This window comes from Miniopterus natalensis, chromosome 14, assembly GCF_054644295.1.
Source record: "Miniopterus natalensis isolate mMinNat1 chromosome 14, mMinNat1.hap1, whole genome shotgun sequence".
Lineage (NCBI taxonomy): Eukaryota > Metazoa > Chordata > Mammalia > Chiroptera > Miniopteridae > Miniopterus > Miniopterus natalensis.
The window spans coordinates 18,069,439-18,093,399 of record NC_142094.1 but is presented as its reverse complement, the minus strand read 5'-3'; the positions used below and the strand labels follow the sequence as shown (position 1 = coordinate 18,093,399).

At 47.4% G+C, this 23,961-nt stretch overlaps 1 protein-coding gene across 1 annotated transcript in view; it reads left to right on the top strand.

Annotated features, from left to right (window-relative positions):
* The window catches only part of LRMDA (leucine rich melanocyte differentiation associated), a 957,694-nt gene that overhangs the window by 548,179 nt on the left and 385,554 nt on the right, over window positions 1–23,961 (top strand). The window contains exon 5 of the mRNA XM_016224104.2: window positions 5,080–5,197. Coding sequence (XP_016079590.2) covers window positions 5,080–5,197 — 118 coding nt within the window. The remainder of the gene's footprint in view (window positions 1–5,079; window positions 5,198–23,961) is intronic.

Genomic DNA, 23,961 nt, shown 5'->3' with positions numbered 1-23,961 from the left:
GCTGAGAACTGCCCTTTGCCGTGTTATTACAGGAGCTCAGGCCTGCCCGAGCTTCGCTGTGTGTACACACTGTGCTATTTCGGGATGAATGCTGAATGGAGGGGAATGTGATAAGCGGTAGCCTTCGGGATTGGAGCAGGAAGAGAGTGGGCGAGGCAGAGCTGGGCTTGGGAGACCACCATCGTACCAAGAAACCACTTTGGGCCTCCTGTGGATTCAGCACTGGCCAATAAATGAATCGAGGGTGGAACCTGGGTGCCCAGAGTACTCTATTTCTTGTTCTCCACTGCAACTGTTTTCTTTCTTCTTACTGCAGGAAAGACAGTGACGTGAAAGTCAACAGTACACAAGTGCTAACTTCAGTTGTCAAATAAGGGAGTTGGGCTCAGAGTCTCTTAACTCTAGTTCTATCCCCAAACCCTCTGGCATTCACTCTTTCCTGCCACTGCAATCTTTGGTTGGCCTCTCCTTCCTTGCTCCCAGGAGGTCCCTCTGTATTCCTTACAACATTAAATTATTTAAAGCTCGACACCCTTTCTTTGTTCCCTCTAAGGGAGCAGCCCTGGGGCCTGCCCAGTGTCTGCAGCACTCAGCCAAAGGGAAGGAGGGAGGGACCCTTGGCCATCTGTTGGCCATCCTGGGCTACCACCATTTCCCGCCGAGTAGGAGCTGTAAAACCTGTGGCTTACATAACCCAGCTAGCATTCTCCAGCCAATCTACAGTCTGGGCTTTGAAGATCACAAGAAAGCAAAGGTCACGACCCAGAGATCAAAGTGACAGAAGCCCACAGAGTAATTGCTGGTTACCCTCTGTAGAGGGCCTTGGTCTGTCCTGTGGGTGTATTGTTTGCACGGTGACTTCAAACATACTGCCCAAATCAGCTGGCTTTGCCAGTTGTCAGGCATTCATTAATGCTGTAGGTGAGCTCACCTCGGCTCATTAGAGAGAGATCATTGTCATCTCTCCGCGCATCTGGAGTTACTCCACGCAGTGTTTGTTCATTACTCTTTGGTCTTTATTGATTTTTCTCATAGTTCTCTTTTACCTGGAGGTGTGAGGGGGCAGTTATGTAAGGAAACTGGAGTAATATGAGCGGAGAATATGGATGGATTTATTGTAAATTAACTTTGAGGCACATAGAAGTCAAGCAAGCTAAAGCTTAAAAGAGGCTTAGGCATCATTTAGCTCGTTCCCTTCATTGCACAGATGGAGAAACCGAGGCTCAGGAAGGTGGTAAGGACAGAACCGAGATCGCACAGCAAGATAATCCCAGAGTCTGGGCTCTTTCCTTTGACCGGTTAGTCCCCAAGCTTTTTGTTATGAAGACCTCCCCTCTTTTTAAATTTTCTTCCCCATACTTTAAAGCTTTGCCTCTTAAGTAGACTGCGTTGAAGCCCTTGCTAACTTTTTAAAATTAGACTCATTTAGCTGTTGATCAGTGCTTTTGATTAGCATCAGGCGACCAGGATTACCAAACAGGGTTGATGTAATCCAGTCAGGAGCAAAGACGCTTGATATTTTGTTGGCGAGCTCGCTCTATTCTTTTAAGCTTGTGAGAGGTTGAGAACAGTTCATGGGTCACCTGTTACTGCCGTCAGGGGCCCCCAGGAGGGCGTCAGTAGCTTGCACTGTCTCCCCCTCCCCATGCATGGGAGCAGGTAGGCAGCAAGAACTAGTGGGAAGATGCATAGAACGCCATAAATGGGAGGAAGAAGGAAAACCTGCAGCGACCCCCCCATTTCCCTCAGGATCTAGAAACTTGGTGTGTCGTGAGCAGAGTCTCCTTGGAGGAAGAAACACGCAGCCGAGCCCAGGAGCAGGCCGCGTGGGGGTGCGGGGAACAGTTCTGAGCGGGACAGAGGAGGAGCCTCCTCTCCCTTTGAAGTCCAGATGGAAAGTGCCAGAGCTTTGGGATTTGGGCAGAGAACATTGATTTTGGAGCAAGAAACAAGCAAACAAAGCCTTTCTGCTGTTCCTTGTGTCCCCCTACCGGTTTTGGGTGCCCCTTGGAGGAGCCCTTTACGAAGATGGAGCCTTCTGTGTGAAGACAGAGAGAGCCTGAAAACTCTGTGTAGGGGTCTCACCTTTAGAGAATCTGTTTGCAGACAGAGACATGAAGGTCTAAACACCATCATTCCCAGGATCCCTGGCCTCTCCATTACCTCATCTTCCATATCACAGCCAAGAGCACCCCAACTTCCATCCCCCAGCCCTGGGACTGTCACCCAGCCACCTTGGGAAGGTCAGGAAAACTGGACTTGCCCTCTGGAGCTAGGGACAGGAGACTCAGAACCCAGATAGATCTCTTTTCATTAAGCAGTGTCCTGGCTTAACAAGCACTTTTATAAATCTGGAGCTGTCTCCGGGTGTCACGGGATTTATAGACGGGGGTTTCTGCCATAAAGTGGTTTATGATGGCTGCCTTCTGTGTTATTAGTAGCTGTCTCTCCCTTCAACCATCGCTGTTTGATAATAGCCTTAAAACACCCAGAATTACTTACCTGCAAGCCCCATTCCCGATAGCCCCTGTTGACAGTCTGAATAAGTTTACTGCCCTTTTGTTGTACTTTACCTTCAAAACAAACTGATTGAACCATCAATAGCTCGTGGAGGCTGACAGAGCTGTGTCATGTGGACTCGCCCTTGTGATTGCAGGTTATCTGGGGGAGTTAACCTCCCCGCATTGTTAACCGAAATGTTTTATGTACTATGCAACTTTAGGATACGGCTGTGATAACCTCAGTAACTAAGTCATACATCACGGTAAAGAGATTTTGGTGCAACAAATAACCCAGGATTAAATTTACAAGGGTGGAATTGATATTGTAAAAGCCTTCATTCCGTGGCTTTGGGAATCCTCTCGTATTTTTATGGCAAGCTTGTATTATGCTCAGGATTGAAGCTGCAGCTTTTGACACCCCAACATGACCAGAACAAAGGGCAATAGATCTCCCGAGACTGGGATGGGACAGGCAGGCAGAGAGCCCACTGACTTATCACTTGGCAGTAATCTTTGGAAGCTGTTCCAAACCACCAAGGGGCAGGGAGATCGGGTGGATGTGGCCGCTGTGTCCCGTGTGCTGCAGACACGGGGCAGGGCAGGCCGCTCATAGAATTGGGAAGGAGACTCTTTGCTACCTGGCCAACCTCATAATTCCCCAACTATTATTTTTCATGGTGCCATTTTCACTTGGATGGTGGTTCTCAGTAGGACCAGCAGCATCAGCCTTGCCTGGGAACTTACTAGAGATGTAGATTCCAGGCCCCACTCCGCATGTAGTGAATCAGAAACTCCAGGGCTGGGGCTCTCCTGTCTGCCTTTCAACAAGCCCTCCAGGGGATGCTGACACCCCCTCAAGCCTGAGAACCCCTGTATTGCTATAGAAGCTCCTCGAGAGCAGGGACCTGGTCTGTCTTATGCACCCCTTATCCTCAGCACCTGGCACAGCTCCTGGAAGGTGGTAGCTGCTCCGTAATTATTTGCTGGGTGAATAAATGTGTGAGTAAGTGAGCAATGACATCTCTAAGGGTGGAGCTTTGGACTCTGGACTGAGTCTCAGACCCAATATTTGGGGCAGGCTTTCCTAGAGTCCCTCAAATCTCTCTAAGCAGCAACTACTTGGCAACCCCAGGCCAGTCATCAGGATGGAAGTCAAGTCACCTCTAGTATCAGGGTGACAGGCAGCCTATTTTATAGGCTGTTTCTTTGATTGTATAGGAAGAGTGCTCTGAAAACAGCAGCTCTTTGTCATCTAAAAATTTTAACTAGCTTAAAAGCCAGCACCTCTCTCTTGCTCTCTCTCTCCTGATTTCAGGGCTGTGATCCAAAGTGGGGCGAGATGACAACGTGCTATCTGTTGTCACCGTGGTTCCTGCCAGCCCCATGAAGACATCTTTCATTCCATCATTAAACACCGGCTGAGTTTGTAATACTGATGTTTTCTTCACCTGAATATTCATCGCTTCCCACCCTACACTTAGTGGGTGTCTTTCCTCCTTCGAGCGTCACTCCTGACATATTGTTTCCGTCTGTACATGTCTTCATTTGAAAGAGTCTGTTGTCATCAAGACTCTGCTGCCACAGGCAGAAGACGGGAGTTTTCTCTGACACTGACAGAGGCCAGGGGAGCTCTCCTGAAGGACAGAGAGGTCATTTGGGCTCTTGGTGGAAGTGCTCTGCTTTTGGATGAGGTTAGGGGGCATTTGGAAAGGGCAGGGGGAGGCTCAGGGAGAAATAGGAAAAAGGTACTGGATCGAGGCCAGAGAGGAAGCAGGAAGGAGACAGTCAACTTTCCGGGACCTCAGATGTTGGGGTGCACAGTTCTGGGGAGGAAAGTTATGCCTCCAAAGAACTTCAGAGTATTTTGACTTCAAATGACCAATATGAAGGTTATAAGTAGAGGCCTCTAAGCCATTGTCTGTAGTGTAGAGGGATCGCTGCCTTTCCTTTGGACAAGCAGCGGGGGTCACATGTGATGTGAGGTGGCCGTGTGAGTGTGGGAGCTGGCCTGAGGACCCAGGGCTCCCCTGGGAAGGGCAGTGCGCTGCTTCTCCGTGTGACGCTTGCACTGAGAAGAAGCTAATATTTGGGTTGCTTTAGGGTTTGTTTCTTCGAAGCCTCCTTGAAATCTCCTCGTCCTTCAGTGATTAGTTTTTATTCAGTGAGTATATTCGGTCCCTTTCTCATGCTCCCAAAACTACTGCTTAACCTCCACCTTGGTACTGAGCTCTGCTGATTTCTAATTTCTCTGTGCGAGTCTATCATCCCCATGGCACTGAAAACCCCTTTACGTATAGGGACCATGTTATAACCACCTCTGTATACCTAGGACCTGGCGCATAGTAGATGCTCAAGAAACATTCGTGGAAGAGAAATGCACTGGTATTTTATTGAGTCAATTCTAACACTGTGTCCCAAGATGGCATGAGGGTGAACAAAAATAAAGGTCCCTGCCTTTAGGAAGCTTAGGGTTTTGGTGAGGACATCAGCTGGACGAATTTCCTGAATATGAGACAGACTGCATGAGCTTTGAGGTGGCCGCCCCCGTCCTGAGTCATCTCTGCCTGTCTGCTTCCAGGTGCTTTGTTCTGCACAAGCTGCCCAACTTAAAGTTTCTGGATGCCCGGAAAGTAACCAGAGAAGAACGAGAGGAAGCTATGGTCAGAGGGGCGTTCATGAAGGTGGTGAAGCCCAAGGTAAGCCGCCACTTCATGGTCTTCTCGAGGGACTTGGGTCTCACCACACCGGTTCTCCGGGAGCACGGAGAGTGTGTCCCCATGTGGTCAGAGTGCAGGGGGGCCTCACACCACGGTGTCGTCCAAACAGGAAGTAGGACTGGGTGTCAACTGGGTCTTTGCAGGCTAAGGGGACCTTACCTGTAAGGTGCTTTCACCCAGGTGGCTCTTTTACCAAGGGAGCAGTACCACGCACAGCCCAACGGTGATGTTCCAGGGGTAGGTGGGATTTCAGGCCTCTTTCTTGAAGGTGGTTCTTAGGGCCTCTGCAGGTCTGGAGCTGAGAAAGGAGGAAGAGGAAAGCACTGGGCACTTGCTCTTTCTCAGGTGGTTAGGACTCCTCTAGCACCTCTCAGGAGCCCTTCTTTCCTGGGACCAAAGGGGAGCCACGAGAGGGTGATTTCTCTGGTCCACAGGTGAGAACCCACCAGCTCTCAGAGATCTAGGCAGCAGGAAGGCAATCCTTTCCCAAAACTATGACCTGGGACTGGTGTGAGCTCCCTCCTGTAGCTCTCTCAAGTTCATGGGAATGATGTTCACAGATGTCCAGCGAAGTCTGCACTGAGGCCATGGAAGTGACTGTGGTGTCATCTCAATGACAGCATTGATGAGGCAGGGAGATGGCTTTCACACACACGGAGATTGTTAAGGATATCAACAACTATCTCATTAGGAGGAATGGGGGTCCTTCAGTGAAGCCCGAGGCTGGAGAATGGACCTGTTGACACTTAGTGACCCCTGTGGAGACCCATTCCTGCCCAGGGTTCTGTAGAGTGACATCACCATTTCCGAGGGGATCTTGGCTTCTGTGTTGAACACACTGGCCCAGAAATCCTGGAGGTCCAGTTTTCCCTCACTGATTTGCAGGGCTCTGCACGTGCCCTGGGAATGGTTGAGAGGGACAGAAGAAAACAAACAGACCCAAAACAGAAAAAGCCTCCTCTTGCGTCAAGTTGCTCAGCTGCTAGCAGACCACAGGCTGCTTTCTGTCCCTGAATCCACGAGGTGCACCTTGTTTCCCATTTGCTGCGTACAATCGCTAGCAGTTGTGCAAGTGTGGATGCGGAGGGTGTAATCCTGGCAGACAAATGTACAGTGACCTGTTTCAGCACATGGCAAGCTAACTGAGCGATTCGTTTCGTGGTTATTAAAGTGTTAACAGTTTTCCTTATCAGGGTAGGTTTGATGTATTGCTCATGGCTGCCTTCTGTTATTTCAGCTTTTGCGATTTTGTCCAAATGAAATAATTTATTTCTTGGCCTCCTTTTTTCTTTTCTTTCTTTTCTTTTATTATTATTTGTTTGTTTGCTAAAGGATTCCAGAGACAGCTGCATCACCAAACCAAGCAAAGTACAGCAAATGAGCTGTTTATACTGTCTTGGGTTCCTGCCCCCCTGCATTTCTCACCTTCCTGTGTGCAGGCACTGGAGAGACTAGATCAGTATTTCTTCCGCTGGCATTGTCTGTGACATGGGTGGCTCTATGTTGTCACTGGAAATCCGAAGGGGCACCAGATACCGGATTGGGGGCACCCCACCACTGTCTAGGGTTCCTTGTATACGGGTCTGTGCGCCCTCCCACGCCCCTGAGATGTAGAAGGAAGGGGCGTTGGCTTATTCTACAGATTAGTAACTCAGGCCTGGAGACGTGAACTGGGCTGCCCGAGTCTCCGGGCTAGTCATTGCTGGAGCTTTACCTGTGTGTCTGATGGCAGAGCCCACATTTTCCACTCTGATTTCTTACCCCTGGAGCAGCGACCTAAACCGTTTCCCGGTGCATCTCTCTGTTCAAACAAAACCTCATTGGAAGGTCCTAAATGGAGACAGCAGGAGAAGGCGGGACTGTGCTGTTGGAGTAGAGATGGCGGCAGGGACAGGGGAGGAGCGGAGCTGGGAGGTCTGAATCCTCCCTGTCTTTGAAAGCAAGTGGGAATGGCTCTTTAAAATCCGGTAATAGCTGGTTCTCTGAGTCATTAGCAACTTAGGCAGAAATGCTCTTCAAAGCTTCAAATTAGTTTCTGATCAATTATAGAATTGGCTCATGTTTGTGTGATTGACTCTAACATCTTTACTAACTGTATTAAGCTTTAAAATTTTCATTAATTATTTGAGGAGAAGTAGAAGCTCTCCGACAAAGCTCAGGGACCTTCAGTGGTTATCTTTTTGTAGGGTCTCATGATTTCCAAACTGGAACGACTTCAGTAATCGTCGGGTATGAGGTCTCATTTAATGGGCGAAGGACCTGGGAGAGGATGGGGCTTTCCTAGGCCCAGAGTCCCATGAGGCAGCCTGGGGCCAGAACCCAGGATGTGGGGCCAGAACCTGGGATGTGGGGCCAGAACCCAGAGGTGTGGGGCCAGAACCCAAGAATGTGGGGCCAGAACCCAGAGATGTGGGGCCAGAACCTGGGATGTGGGGCCAGAACCCAGGGGTGTGGGGCTGGAACCCGGGGGTGTGGAGATGGAACCCAGAGATGTGGGGCCAGAACCCAGAGATGTGGGGCCAGAACCCGAGGATGTGGGGCCAGAATCCAGGGATGTGGGGCCAGAACCCCAGATGTGGGCTTCCAGTTAAGTGTTCTGTTTACACCATGACCCTTCAAGGGCGCTGGAGGATTTCTCTGGATCCCGCCTCTCATACCAAACTGTCTGCTGCTCTTGAGTAGCAGGCGATCCCTTTTGTCTGCTTGCAGACATACTCACGGGCACTTTTCTTGGGGATGGAGAGGCCGCATGAGCTCCTTGCTGAATTGGGAATGCTGAACCAGCTGGCTCTCGCTGGCTCACAGTGTATGCAGATGTGTTTGTTGCTGCGCAGGTGTGTGTACACGCTCTCCATCTCTGTGTGTACACATCTGCATGTCCTGGGAGGTCTGTGTGCGCCTGGCCCGCTCCTAAGTGGAGCCGGTTTCCTCCGTGGATGCCGCCGCTGTGCTGAGCGCCGGGCGAAGGCCTCTTTTTCATAACGGCGTCGGACTCTCAAGCTGGCTCCTGTCCTTCCCAGGGCAGCGGCGGCCTGTTGTGCTCATTCGGCAGAAGGCTCTGATGGATGATCTGGGGCCGTGACTTGGGGAGCTGTTTTCATTTTATTCCTGACATAAAGTGTTTGGGAGAATGGAAAATGCCTCTCCAATCACAGCCCGTGCCATGGAGGTAGGAACGGGCAGTGTGGGTGCTTGGCTGATGCAAATACAAAATCCTCCAGGATCTGATAATCCCCGATGCCCCGGAGGTTTGGTTCGGTACCTGGTGGGCCCTGGTGCTTGGGTGCGAGTTCTCTCTTGCATTCTCTCACGGTGACACAGCTCTCCTTCCTCGCTGCTCTTTGGCTTTTGCTCCTTAAAAGCTGCCTAATGTCTGAGCTCTGATTGTTTTGCAGAAAGATGCTGTCATTCATTAGGGAATGATAGCTAATGTTATAGTGGGCTCTTCTAGACTCTCGTGTGTGTGTGTGTGTGTGTGTATTGTTAGTTAATGGACTTACAACAGCTAGGCTTTGCTCATTTCCCAGAATTATAAAGAAAATATATATCTTTGTCAAATATTGGCCATTGAATCACGCCATTGTCCATGCAGAGAGCACCAGGCTGGACGTAGAGAAGGCTGAGGCCCCCCTGAGAAAGGCTTCTGTAATGACCAGCCTGTGACCCCCTCGCCGCACGGGGAAGCATAGATCAAAGTGGTGCAGGGGCCTGTCCAGGAGGGCGTGCGTGGCAGACACGCCGGCCCTGCACATCAGAGAGACGGTTCAAGAATCCGACAGTCAGAATTGCTTAATTATGTCCTGGCTTTGTAATTATTCATCCCTGTTCTGGCAAAGAGCACACTTGTCATTTCTTTGACATAATTATTTAAAGCTGAGCCCTCCTGTTTACAGGCACATGTATGAAGTTGGCTACCAACTATTTAATCTTCAGAACCTTATAGAAGCACCGGGAAGAGTCACCCCAGGGGCAGCTAGACTGAGAATCACAGCCTACGTTAGGAAGTGTTTTAACACTTGTATTTTTGCCTGTAACCATGGCCATTCTCTTATAGGTAAGGTATGGAAATAGGTGCGTTCATGAGTACGGATGGGTCCTGGAGAATGCATCAGCATGTCTTACACAGGCAAGAGTGCGTTTCCTATCACGTGTAGTTTGTGTCGTTTTTCAGAGTTTGCATATTTGTGTGTGTGTATCTTTGGGTATTTGAGGGGAGGAGTACAGTGTGTCTGTGAGTGAGAGGAAGGGAATGAGGGAGGGCACTGTGATGCATTAAAGAAATAAACTTCTGAATGCCTGTACCTCTCATAAATATTTTCTGTTCTCCTCCTTAAACTGAAAGTTGAAAGCTATTTGGGTGCAAGGATCACCTGCTTCCATGACTACACTACTCAACCCTCTCTTGACACACAGAGTTGGGCCCTATGTTCCCTGGGTAACTTTAGTTTTTTCCATTTGTGTCCATGTTCATGGATTTCCACAAAAAGGCAGCCTAAAGATGGAATAGAAGCATCCAGAAGCCAGGTGATCACCCACTGGGCTGGCAGCTCCGGGAGGGCAGGGGCTTCGTTCTTTACTGTCATATCTCCAGTGCCTGGTCTGTAGTAGAGACTCTGCCGAACTCCTCAGAAGAATATACCATAAACAGAACATACTAGAAGATCCATCAGGAACAGTGGTCCAGTTTTGGTTGTTGCTGTTGCTGCCTCAATATGGTTCCCTGGAAAAGCAGAAAGGGGCCTTTTACCTTAAGGAAATGCAATCATCTGAATCTGGGTGTTGGCAGAAAAGAGAGCTTCTGGGTCACATATTTGTTTTTCCAAAAGATTTACCTGGCATTTCTCATGACAGCAAAACCTCCAGCTGCCGTGATCACTGGGCCTCGGCTTCCTCAACGGGTGACACTGCCGGGGGAGGCCCGTGTGAGGTCTGAGAGGCCTGCCCCTGGCACTGCTCATTTTGTTCTCTGAGTCCCCCTCTCAGAAACTACCTGCTCCTGCTAGTTTTTTTAGGAATAAAAGGCATCTTTTCTCAGAAAACATGTTGGGGCACTCCATAAGTGTGTGCACAGTTAAAATGAGATTTTCCCTCTCTCAGCTGTTGTTGTATTTTTTTTTTTTTTTGTCTTACCATAAAGGAGCACAGCCTAGTGGCTTGTTGGTTCACTTAATGCTTAGCCTAGTTCTTTACTAAATGCTCCCTTGTGCTCAACTACGGTTTATATGTCTCATATCTTCTGTGAGCCTTATCTAGCCCAATTGCAAACATGTTAAAGGTTATCAGAAAATACCTCTAGATTGATTGCAATTACTAACGTTTAGTCTATACTGCGTATTTTCAAGAATATATATTTTACATAAAGCCAGGGTGTGCCTCTAAATAAATATTGTAATAAACAAATAAGCCACATATCCATACAGCTCAATAGACAATAAGCCAATGTATGCTTAAATCTCCCTACTGTTCCAAATATTCCAAAGAAAACTAAAGTGTCACTTGATTTTCTGGATATCTCTAACTGCCTGAAAATGTTAGTGTCTTATGCTTCTTTTCTTTTCTTACACAAATGTTTCTTGTCTTGAAACATATTGAGATTCTGTTTTCAGTTCTTTATAGTAAATTTTGAGGGGAGGGAATTCTTGAATTAACTTCTTTTTTTGTAAGATGTTTAGGCGGTATGTTTAGAAACAACTCCAGGAGCTAAAAAATTTACAGTTTGTTCGTTTTTCATTTTTCCTCCTGATTTCAGTTTTCCACATTCATTTGAGGGGGAATCACTTAAGGGTTTTATATTTCTCCATTTTTAGCACCATTCTACCCTGTGTCTCAAGTAAATGCTTTCGTAGTGTTGCTCTTCGAAGGTGATTTTGGTAGCTTTTATTACCTTGCTCTTGGATAGCAACCCTCTGAAATCAGAGATAGACTATTGCATAAATGCTGTGTCTCCTCTGCCCTGGCAAAGGTCAATGGACAGAGAATTGAAATCCACGGTAGAGAGAAGTAAAACAGTGGCAGCTGGTGCTGGTAGCAGCCTCTCAGAGCCACTTCTAGAAATCCCTGGAGCCTGGCCAGGTGCTGAGCACTTAGTAGGTCTCCCTCTCCATTAAGCCCAATGCCTGATAAGATATTGTGGTATCTGTGTTGGAGTCATTGGCTTTTACTGCATCCTAATGGCCCAGCTGTGTACTTTTCCTCTTTTTAGCCTCCAACATGCTTGCTTTTGTCTAAAGATATTTGGACAGACACATGCCTAGGGGATCATGGAAGGAAGTGGCATTTTGAGGGGAATTGGATAAGTCTTCCTAGGTACTTCCTAGATACTCTAGGACCTAAAAATGGGGAGAAGTGTGATAGATTTCATTATTTGCCTAAAATTGTCCCTTTCTCTCTCCCTTGTCATGGCTCCCCTCTAAGGGAGGCGTGCACTTGCCCATCCCATTGACTTTGGCCTTGGCCATGATGCTTCAGTCAATGGGATGTGAGTGGAAGTGCAGTATGCCACTTCTGGGCCAAGGCCTCGGAAGGCACCGTGTGTTTTCACTCACCCCTCTTGCATGTTTGCCATTTGCTGTGGAAACAACAGGAGACTCACACTGAGCAGACCTGAACCTGACCCGAAGTCTGGAGCTGAAGCAGAGCTACCATGGCCAACCACAGCCTCTGCACAGAAATAAGTGCTTGCTGTCAGCCACTGTGCCTTTGAGGAATAGCGTGACTGCCGAAACCTAAGACATAGGCCATCCATCCACACACACTGCCCTCTGGCCCTTCCCTGGCCACTCGATCCAGAGCTCTTAGGACACAACGTGGGTTTTCGTGCAGTTAGTGGCAGTTTGGGGTGTCACAGCACCAACTCCTGATGCTTAGGCTTTCTGGATGCTTAACTAATTAGGATCACAAGGCTGGCTATAGGGTCGACAGGCTGCCTTGTGCTACATTATTTCATGCATCGATATTGTTCTGACATGGAGTGAAAACAACAAGAAGCAGATATTCAATGTCCACTGTGTACTAGACACTGTACAAGCAACTTAAAAATATCACCTCTAAATTTCTCCTTCAACTTAAATCTACAAACCTGGAAACTGATGATGGGAGAATTTACTTACATCACCTAAAATTCCAGAGCAATGTGGAATCAGACTTCCCTTAGGCCTGCCTAGGCCTCAGAGCTCAAGATGCTTCCCCTATACCCCTTAAAGTGAATAAACTAGGCATAGAGCTGTGATGGGAGGCAGGCATAAAGGAGCAGGAAGGCAAGCTCCTGGGAGGGAGCCAAAGGGAACTTTGTAATTTTTAATTTTGACCCTGTCCTTGTGACCATGCCCCCAAACCCATTTTGGTGAAATGCGTGGGCTAGGCAGAGAACTGCAAGAGCCAGGCTGAGAAGGGCTCTGTCTGCTCGGCCAAGTCTGTGATTTTACGCTAGGATACGGGGGGAGCTTGGCAGGGTTTGAATGCAGAGGAAAGCATGGACAGGCGTGTTAGGCCCCCGGGTGTCTGGAGAGGGAGCAGAAGGCTCTGTGCACAGCAGGTGTTTGGGAAATTTGTGCAGAGTCAGCTGCTGGTTTGAGGCTGCCCAGCATCCAGAACACCCAGGCCAGTGGTGGTGCTCAGAGAGCCACAGAGGCCAAAGGCTGGGGCTGAGAGCCCTCTTCCTGGGCCTGTGGCCTGGAGCAGCTCCGATGCTGGGACACGGAGAACGCTGATGGCTATCAGAGACACAGTAGTCGCTCCCCTGGTGATGGGTACGTGGCATTCTAAAAAGTTCTTTGAGACGTCTTACCCCAAATGCCCTTTCCCCTATGGAATCAGTTGCCTTAGCTTTAAGGAGTAAATTTAAGGTGGCTTAACTGGGCCATGAAGAGTCCTCATTCATATGATCGCTGATAATGATTGAGATGGAGCCTTAATAGGCAATTATACCTGTAATCTGTGTATTTCCAACTTGACCTTTTCTCGATCCACTTTAGAAGATAGGTTTTGGTATTTTGCTTTTGCAATTTAGGTTTCTGATTATTATTTTTTTAAATTAAGCTTGAAAGGAAAGAGAAGAGAAAAATAAAGAAGCTTCTTTAAGAAAGTGGGTTCCCATAGCATAAAGTTGGGGTGCCAATGTAAAGTTACCCGTGTTTACAACTAAAATTACCCCTAATTCCGTGTGCAGCTTCAGGGCTTGGCAGGGAGCTGCCCTTGGCATTGGTGAGCTTGAACAGTACCTTATCCTTGACATGCTGTGCCCCCTTCCCCCCTCCCTGCCCCTCCCCACTCATTCCTTACTTTAAGCCTGGTGATTCCAAGCCAGTGAGGAGGAGGAGTGGGCTCGAAACATGGAAACAACTTGTCTAGGACAGAAAAAAGGCCAGCAACTGAGGTCTGAGTAAAGAAGGGAGGATCATGAATGCTCCCACCCCCCAGTTAGACCAGGGCCTTGCTCTCTCTCTCTCTGAACTCTGGCTTCATAGAGCTCTGCCTGGATTAGAAAGTCCCTTCTGGTCCATGGGACTATCAGATGGCAGGGACCGAACTTCCGGGCAGGTAGGCATCTTGGAAGAGGAAACCTGTTGGATGGCTGGCTCACTGGGAAACAAATCAGGAACCTTGTTCTATGGCTAAGAGAGAAGGAGAATATGAGGATGGCATGGTCCCAGTTTCTGTTCTTGAGTTCTGGTTATTTCCAAACTGCCTGCAACTAGCAGCAGGTGGCCTAGTTTGCTAGGGCTGCCATAATGCAATACCACAGCCTGGGCGGCTTACACAACAGAAATTCACTTCTCATAGTTATGGAGGCTAGAAGTCCAAGGCAAGGTGTTGATGGGATTGGTTTCTTCTGAAGCCTGTCTCCTTGGCTTGCGGATGGCCACTTCTTGCTGTGTCCTCACATCCCTACTATTTCTTTGAGTAGATTTCCTTTACTTACAAGGACACTAGCCACACTGGATTAGGGACCATCCAGTGACCTCACTTTAGCTCAGTCCCTTCTTTAAAGGCCCTGTCTTTAAACATAATCACATTCTGAAATGCTGGGGGTTAGGGCTTAAATGTGTGAATTGGGGTGGGGGGGGGCGGGAGGGGGCAATTCAACAGACAAGGGTGAGCTTCAAGAAGATATAAAAGGAAACTCATGTAAGCTCACTGATTAGAGGGATACCTCTAATATTTAACATTCATTTGTTCTTTGCATTGTCCCCAAGAGCCTAAGAAGCCAAAAAGTAGGTGGGATGAAGCGGGAGGGTAACTTTAGATTATCTGACTTGAATGCATGTAAAAGTCTTCACAAAGCTTGAATGAAAGAAACATTCGATCTGTCTGCCTGACCGTGGCTATACATACTTTTCAGGGTCTCATCCAGGTGATTGCCAAGCAGGTATATACAGGTAGGCATTAGTACGAGCTCCAGTAATGGCACTTCCTCCAGAGCAGGCTTGGAGGAGACGCTTAGAGGAGCACTTCATCTCATTTTAAAAATTACCTTTACCTCTAGAGGTGCCCCTGGCCCCGAATGGTTCCTTGAGGAACAAAAAGAAGCTGTTTCATATTATGAGGGAGCAGGGTTATGACACGTCCCCATTGCTCCCTGCCTGTTTCTCCAGCGAGCTGATTTCTCCCCTCCAAGAACTCCAGGAATATCCAAACTCTTAGGTACCTTTGGATCTGGTGGGAGAGCTGGTCACAACCTTCTAGCAAGTAAGTCGTTGCCTCTCCATTGCTTTGTCTACCTGTGGTCACCGTGGCTCACTTCTGGGGCCCAGGGACATGCTCCCACTGCAGATACTTCATCATTGTCCCTCTGACCAGGCCAAGTGCTGCTTCACAAGCATGATAGAGCAGGTCTGCCTTTCATGGTTGGTGGTATAATTAACTCCTTTACTTGCTGTCCTCCTCATAGTACACAGGGCGCTGTGAGTAATGCATAGGGGCCCTGTAATTGGGGCTTCCTGTGATCTTAATTTAGCGACCTTCCATGCCATTGTCAGTGATAGCAATACACTCAGCCTTTTCGCCAGGGACATTTTAGGGTAATTTTATTTTTCATGTAAATTTTAAACTATGGAGGTAGATTTTGAGCTCCGTTACCTGAATTAGAGCTCATTATATCTGTTCAATGGTAAATTAAATCTCCTGTCTAGACTTTAAAGCTATACACAGGATGACCCCCAAAATACACACTTTAACAGCGGAAAGCTCAACTTTGAAAATGAAATGTATTTTAATAAACACTGCCTTTATAATTATTCAAAATGTGTGTATATATTTTGGGGGGGACACCCTATATATTTTTTTTCTTCTTTTGAAGTGGGGGATTTTAAGGGGCTTCTACTGCATGACACCTTTAACTCAGGAGGGAATTTGGAAGTGAGTCACTTTTGTTGTTGGTGTTTGGCATTGTCATACAGCTCTCTGGCTTAGCGACCTCTCCCATGTTTATTTGGCCCATTTTTATTCATTTCTCCCCAGCACCAAGCCTTCATTTGTGTTCTTGACATGATTCAAGGAGTTGCCTCCAGCTGTTTTTCCGGGAAGGTTTACAGTCTGAGTGTACTGTGGCTCTGGTAGCTCATGAAAACCTGTGATTCTTACTTGGTTCACGGGCTGTTGTTGGACCTGCTGCTCCACTTAGGGGTCAGCTCTCTCCAAGTTTCAAGATCATGTTTAGGTTTAGAATAAAGGCTGAACGTCTGTCTCCTGCCATCCATTTCTCTATTGTTAATACGAGAATATAATGTCCCCTTCCACGTTTGTTGTGAGGATTAAGTGAGTTAATATGTGTAAGGAGCTCACACTGTTCCTAGGATGCAGAACCAGGACCAGCTAATGTTCTTAGCTGTGCAATTTTAAAACATCTCTGTTTGTGTGGCATTGCTGTGGTGTTGGTTTGTGTGGCTGAGTGTGGGGAAAGGAATTTTGGCTTGAGGTGGGGTGTATTAGATGGCTGGGGCTGCCATAACAAAACACCATAGCCTGGGGGCTTAAATAACAGTCACTGACTCCCTCAGAGTTCTGGAGACTGGGCGTCCAGATCGTGGTACAGCATGGGCAGGTTCTGGTGAGAGCTCTCCTCCCAGCTCGCAGATGGCCACCTTCCGCTGTGTCCTCACATGACAGGAGAGAGATAGACAGAGACAGAAAGAGAGAGAGAGAGATTGACTAAAAGTTAGAGGTTCTGTATATGAACTTCAGGGGGACATAATTCAGTCCCTAGAAGAGGGTATTGCCCTTATACTCCCGGTCGGGTTTCACTGTGTTTTATATTTAAATATTTCTACGGCTTTTACTAAGCAGCTGCCTCCTGATGAGAGTAAAACACCTAAAAGAAAGGAATATAGGAGGAGAAAGAAAGCCTCCTGTTCATCTGGGAGAAGCTGGAGTCCTGAGTTTGGGGGTGTCCCCAGGCACTGCACAGGCCATTTTATTGGGGTGATGGTGGAGGGAGGAAGCCGGGGCCAAACGAAGATGCAAGAGAAGCCAGTGCAGTGAGGACAGAGGGGGTCCCGGTCACTGGAGAAAGCAGGGGGCCGGTGGGCGGCAGCCCCAGCGGGAGCAGCGGGGGAGCCGAGAGTCTCCCAGGGCCCGCGCTGGGAAAAAGACCCCCGGTGCAAAAATAAGCCCTTAAGCCCTTTCATTTGGGTGACCTCAGACTCAACTCTCTTACCCTCTCCCAACTCCCTCAGCAAGTCTGGAAACCAAGGCTGCCGCTCAGATCCTGGGGTCTGTCACTGAGGCAGCCCCTTTGCGCCTCAGTAAAACGGAGAAGACCCGGAGCGAGGCCTGGGGCTTGTAATGCGGGTCCGGGACCTGAGCTCCGCGCCACAGGGCTCTGAGCGCTGGGGCTGAGGCTGGAGCTGCGGGCGGTTAGGAAAGAAGCCAGCCGTAGTGCACGAAGCCGCGCGCGTTTTTAAATCTGTTTCAGCTCAGCGGAAGACTTTTGCAAAAGTAATTTCTACACTCATTCTAATTTTTTGTCATGGGATATTTTGGAAAAGATTACGTTCCAAATTATTATTTTTCTTCCTTGTGTTCACAAAACCCTCACTACCCGTTTGCGGCTCCTGCGCTTGGGGGTGACAGAGGCTGACCGGACGCTGCGAGAGCATCCGCGTAGGTGCGTGGGGAGGCCAAGTCAAGCAGACCAGAGAATGAAAAGCTTTCCTTCTTCGAGTCCCCTCCCTCTTCTTTTGCACATTATATGACTAAATGTGCAACTTTGTTCACATAACTGCTACAAACAGTTCACTGTGTAGGCCAAATGCTCTCTAATGCAGTAAAATTAAGAAATAATATGCTTTGAAAGTGATTTATGAGTGTGGTTAAACTGCCAGATTTACAAAGAAATAGTTCAGATCTCGGGAAGCCTCAGGAGTCACGTCAAAAATGAATTTGACCATGATTTAAACTGCTACTCTTCTTACATGACATTTAATATGTGTACTTTGGAGGCCCATATGTCTTTAATAAAATAGCATTAAGTTTTAAATATGATATGAATGCAGCCAGTTTCTAAATTCATAACCTTTTCCACAACTCCAAAATGCTAACCAATAAGGGAGTCATACATGCAATAAAACATAAACCTTAGAAAATAGCTTTTTATTAAAATGGTTAGACAGTTGGCTGCCGGGTTGCAGTGTGATAAATACGTACAGCATTGTGGGTTTATCAGACGTTGTTTACCCTGCAAGCAACAGGGACCGGACAACCAGTTATAACCCCTGCACAAAAGCAGTTCAGGCTAAGCCCCCTGAGTGTGTCGGAGAGGCAGAATGGTGTTTCTGAGAGGCCTGGACAAGTTGTCCAGAGGTTTGGGTTCTAATTCCTCTCTACGACTTAAAGGAGAGTGACCTTGGGCAAGTCACTCCATTTCTGTAATTTTCCCAGTCTGTGTCATGGAGACAATAGCACCTGCAAGTAGGTTTGTTGTGACAATAAGAAACAAATATATGCAAGGAGCTGACATAGTGCCTGGCACATAGTAGGTGCTCAGTAAAGAAAAGCAACTGTTTTGAAAGAGTTCTTTAATAAAAAAATCAACTTAGGATCTTCGGGTGCCTTCCATCAACGATGTTCTATTCCAAGTCCAGGATGGCACTTAGGAAAGGTAAGCCCCCTGGCCAGCGATCGAGTGGGCTTCATGGAGGAGGAACGGGAAGCGCCTTGCTTCACCCCCCCTCAAAGGCAGGGGCGAGTCAGAAAAGAGAGGCGGATGCGGTGCAGGGGCGGGGAGCCGGAGCTGTGCCGTGGCCGCCGTCTCTTAGCTGTTCCTGGAGATGGACATGAGGTACGCAGTGCGGCCTCCTCATGCCGTTTGTTTCCAGGTCATAGAAAACGTAAGTCACTCTTGTAAGGTGTATTACGTCACAACCAACAGTCTGCAGCGCTGCTGCTACTGTGTGTGTGTGTGCGTGCGTGTGCGCGTGTGTGCATGCGTGTGTGCGTGTGTGTGCATGTGTGTGCGCGCGTGTGTGTGGTTAAACAGAGCTCTCTGTGGAGCAGTTTTGAAGTAGGGCTTCTCAATCTTCATGTTTCTAAAGGTTTATGTGCAACTTGTTTTTATGTATCTCGATGAAACAGCCAGTCCGGCAATGGTCTGACTGTGTTTGTCCATGCAACCAAATATCACCACCCTCCACAGACTTCCTCAGGAAGGAGTTCCCGAATTTCCTGAAAGGGGACGTGTAAGTGACATCTGAACTTGGCCTTTGGGTGGTAAGCAAAGATGAAAATCCAGGGACCACTTCATTCTGTTTTATTTTATTTTTATATGTTATTAAAGTAATGTTACGATCTCATTAAGGGACATTAACAAAGAAAATCCTTTAACTGTATGCCCTAGGTGCTAAGTCTATGACTTTTCAGTCTTCTCTGTTCTTTTACAATTCTCAGTCCTTTCTATAGATATTTTATGTGTGTCTAATGCTCTCCTTTTTTACCTCATATTTTTATTGTGCTACTTTGTAGTTCTCAAATTTATTATTTTTACGGACTTTTCAGTTCTTCATCAAATTGATATAAGTACCATCAATTATGAAACCATTTCCCCACTGAATTTAGATTTTAACCATATGTATAAAACACTCCTCTGTGTGTGTTTCCTTTAAATTTCACTTAGGATCATTTTTTTCCAGGGAGTTTATTGGCTCACAGGCCGTGAGCAGTGTTAGGCTCTGTATAAGAGTCCCTGGGTCCCATTTTCAAGTCGGCATTTCATCCTGGATGAGTCATTGCGTCTACCTAGGCTGGCGGAAGCATGTAGGTCAAAAGGGACACAGCATTTCCAAGGCTCTCTTTGGGGATAGGCTTCCTAAAGTCTTACTGGTTGGTACGGTTCTGGGAGCAACGCTTAGAATCTGTGGGAGCTCCCACAAAGCATGCATTGACCTGCTAAGTTGTAGTCCCAGGGAATTACAGGTTCCCTAGAGCATCCCGAAAATTATTAACAGCATGCAGTCCCCATCAGTGTGAATGTGCCTTTAGACGGTTAGCCAAATCTTTGCATAATACCAATCATTCCACCTATAAAAGCACAAATATGTTACTGTTCTCAATAGGCAATTTAACGCAGCTTTGGGAAGGCAAAAAGAGAAAAGAAGATTACAAGCTGGCTGATCTTGCTTTTATTTCTCTTAAATCTATCCACACTTCTCAGGGGTTGTACTTGTTTAAAGATTGTATGCAACTGTGCAGTCTGTGTGATTTGGAAAGCAAATCACACTAAATACGAAGTTTTCAGCGCATGCTGTTTTTAAAAGATTTCATGCATTTATTTCAAATATACATTTCTTCCCGAGTAGTGCTAACCTATAATCTTTTTCTTGTTACATTTTTTTGGGGGGGGAGGGAGGCCGAGAGGGCGACTTGGTTTTCAAGTGGAAGGTTCCTGTTAGCATCTGCCTCCTCCTTGTGCTGTATTATTCACGGCAGAGCTATTAAGGCTAATTATTTTCAGATTTCTATCAAAGGGGAATATTTGAGCTGACAAAAAAAAAAGCATTTATTAGGAAGAAAAATGGCCTGTTTAAATAAGAAAAAGGGATCATTATCATATGCACCCTACTTCCCCTCCCATTTATTAGCCTGGGGAGGGGGAGGGGCCAGGAGACCCCACAAGAGTCTGCAAGGGGAGGTTCTAGGGGGTTGTGCTCTCTGAGATGCCGGGTACCCTAAGAGATACAGTACTTTCTTCCCTTAGTTTTCTGCAGCCCACCTGGATTGCTCATCGACTTTGGAGATGGTGTCCATGTGTTATTTTCCTTCTTATCTCATTGTGGGCAAATCTTCCTGGCCCTTGATATGTAATGAAAAGAATAGTGGTTTAGGGGCAGGATGTGTTAGTCAGGAGAGGCTAACTGCTGTAACAAGCAGCCCCCGAGTCTTGGTGGCTTAGTCACTCTCAGTCCACTGACAGTTTCTGGACAGAGAATGAGGAGCGCGCAGTCAGTCAGGGACCTAAGCTCCTTCTGCCCAGTGGCTCTGCATTTTTCTTGGGCCTTGAAGCCATTCACTGGGTTCGGCCAGTGGATGAAGCAAGAGCTGGAGTGTGAAGAATTGTGTGAATGATTTATAGGCCTGGCTTTGAGGTGATACCCATCAGTAATGTCCCAATTCCATTGGCCAAAACTCTGTCAGATGAACACTTAAAAGTACAACGGAGTGTGGGAGATGCAGCTGTTGTGGGCTGGGTTGCATCCCCCAGCCCGGGATGCATATGTTGAAGCTTTAGCTTCCAGCACCTCAGAATGTAACCATATTTGGAGATAGGGCCTTTAAAGCAGGCAACTGGATTAACATAAAACTGTTAGGGCGGCCTTAATCCAGTGTGACTGGACTGGTCTCCTTAGAAGAGGAAACTTGGACACATAGGGAGACACTAGGTGTTTGTGTGCACAGAGGGAGAGCCATGTGAGGAGACAGCGAGAGGGCAGCCAACTGCAAGATAAGGAGAGAGCCTCAGAGGAAACCAGACCTGCCGGCACCTTGATCTTGGACTTCCAGCCTCAAGAATTGAGAGCATAAACTGACAAACAAAATAGACCCAGAGACACTGAAGCATGAAACAGGCTGACATATTTCAGGGGGAAGGGAGGCAGGGTCATGGGAAAAAATTAACAAAAGAACTTATATGCCTGTATGCATAACCCACGGACACCGATAATAATGTATGGAAGCCTGGAGGGGGGTCAGTGGGGGGAGAGGGGACATCTGTGATAGTTTCAACAATAAAAATCAATTTTCAAACAAGAATTCAGAGAAAATAAATTCCTGTTGTTTAAATTACCCAGTATGGTATTTTGGTAAGGCAGCCCTAGCACACGAGTACAATGGCTTAGCTGAGTGCCTAAAAAGAAAAACGTTCTCGGTGAGCACTGAGCCAACTTTGAGCCAACTGCTGCCCCACTAAGCATTGTGTGCTGGTTCCACTCCAACAGTCAGCTTGCTGGGTGTTCTTGGGCAAGTCTCTCCCTCTCGGGCTCAGATTCCTCGTCTGTGATCTCTGAGGGTTTCCCTGTGGTTTTGTGACCTGACCATATGCACAGACCTTCAGCCTGACACCTGGGTCAGGTCTGAACTCAGTCGTGGTGCATGGAGCTGCCGGCCTCGGATTGTAGGGGGGTAAGCTGAAGAACCCGAGGTTAGGCTCAGCAACCTGGATTCAAATCCTGGCTCTTCCATTTGCTATGTGGCTTTGGGCAAGTGAGCGTCTCAGTTATCTCATGTTTAAAATGGGGTTAATAAAATAAGTGTTGTCGGGTTAAAGGATTAAAGGAAATGATAAATATAAAGCACTTATCCAAGGAGTGGTACAAACTAAAGGCTCCATACAGTTTTGTCTCCCTCTCTCTTTCCCCTTCTTTCTTTCTTTTCTAAGTTTTTATCTTCTTTTTAATTATTCTCATTTCAAAGTCCTGAGTGTGAACAAGAAGAGAGATTAACTTTGAAAGCATTTGTACACATATGATCTCTTTTGACCCTCACACTACTGGTAAGAGAAAGGCAGAAGGGTGGGACTTGGCTTCACCAAGATGGCATGCTAGCAGGGAGAGGCTGCCGAGGTCACTGAGTGCGCCAGAGAGGCGAGATGGGACTCGGGCCTCCTCTTCGCTCAATGCTTTGCTGTCATGTAACATATAACTTGGCTGCTCTGAAGATGTCTGGACATAGGAGGAGAAGACGTGGTTCAGGAAAGGAGAGCCTGAGTCATCGGAGCACCCTGTCACTCTCCATGAACGCCCCTCAGTGGGCACAGAATGGCACCGGTCGCTCTTCAGAGGGTCCCCCCTGGACCTCAGGCCAGCCCACACCTCCCAGCATGGTCTGCCATCTCTTCAAAAATGTGTCTACACCCAGGAGTAGAAAGAGAAGCAGGTTATGCGGTTAGCTTCCAAATGGTCCTGCATCTGCCGGAGGGGGCCTAGGTGGACTTGGCCTAGTTTGGGACCGCAGCCTGCTCGCCTTTGCATTCCACGTCACCCAGACTTCCTCCACACCTCCGGGAGGCAGGGCCATGGCCTCAGAATCCTATTTTTGTCTAGCTTGCCGCAGCTCTCATCTTCAAACCACCAGTGTTTTCCTTTGTAAACTGCAGGAGGAGCCCCGGGGGCCAGGAGTCCCACTCCAAACCATAGGCTGGGCAAGGAGGGCCAAGGCAGAGAGGAAGAGCAGGGTGGAGATGGGTGCGCTTCTGTCCTTGTTCCATGTGCCATGCTTGAGCTTCAGTGCCAGGCCACTGTCCTCATACTTAGAACTCATAATGATGAAGCTGTTTTAAGAGAAAAATTATACTTCATTTCACTTTTATTCAAAACAAGCTTTCTAGCAGGGTGAAATTTTGGGATGCACTACAGACAGCTGGAGATCTTCAACTTATGGGAAAATGACAGTGTATTCAGCCTTTCTGCTCTCTCTCTCCCATGTGGCAGGTTATCTGTCTTTGTCATAGCTAATGGCAATTTATGCTATCCATGACCACTGGGAAGAAAAAATATTCATATTTTAAAAATGCACTGAGACAGATCTCTTCTCAGTCGGGGACGTGATCATGCTAGGAGGAAGGAAGTAGAGTTCCCAAGGTCACGGTTTCTCCGTCTTTACTGGGAGGTCGCCATTTATTTATAATCTTATCATTTGAGTTTCAAGATGAGGAATTCTTCCTGAGTCTTTTAAAATAGAGGATTTGGAAAGATGGGGGCAAAAGAAGCTGCTCAAGATACTCTGCTTTTCAGGAAAATAGGGTACTTTTTAGTTTTGCCAAGCAGGGATGGCATTGTCACCCAGAGGCCTGGGTGGGAAGAGACATGGATGGAGCCTCAAGATTGGAATCATTTTCAGTTCAGGTATGAAAATTAAATATCCCAAACCCAACATCTGTGTTTCTCAGAACATGCTCTGTGGTATACTTGTCCCGGGTGTGTAGAACTTGTACTCTCACCTTGACCCGCACTCTGATAGTGGGAGTAGGCTATCACAAATACTCAGTGCTTGCGAATCTTACTGGGGCTGTTCATTCATTGGAACTAGGTGATTTAGGTCATTTGTCAAGGATGTAAGAGAGTTAATGAATAGAGTTATCTCCCTCTCTTCTCGTTCTATCAAACAGCCAAAACAGGATCTACAAGCCTTACTAAAAGCCTGGGGACCAAACAGGGATGGTCCTAAACTATCTCTGGTATTTACCATCTTTTGTTACAATGAGCTACATTGGAATGATCATCTTCTTCCTCATGGCCAATCACCAGGGAAGACCAGGC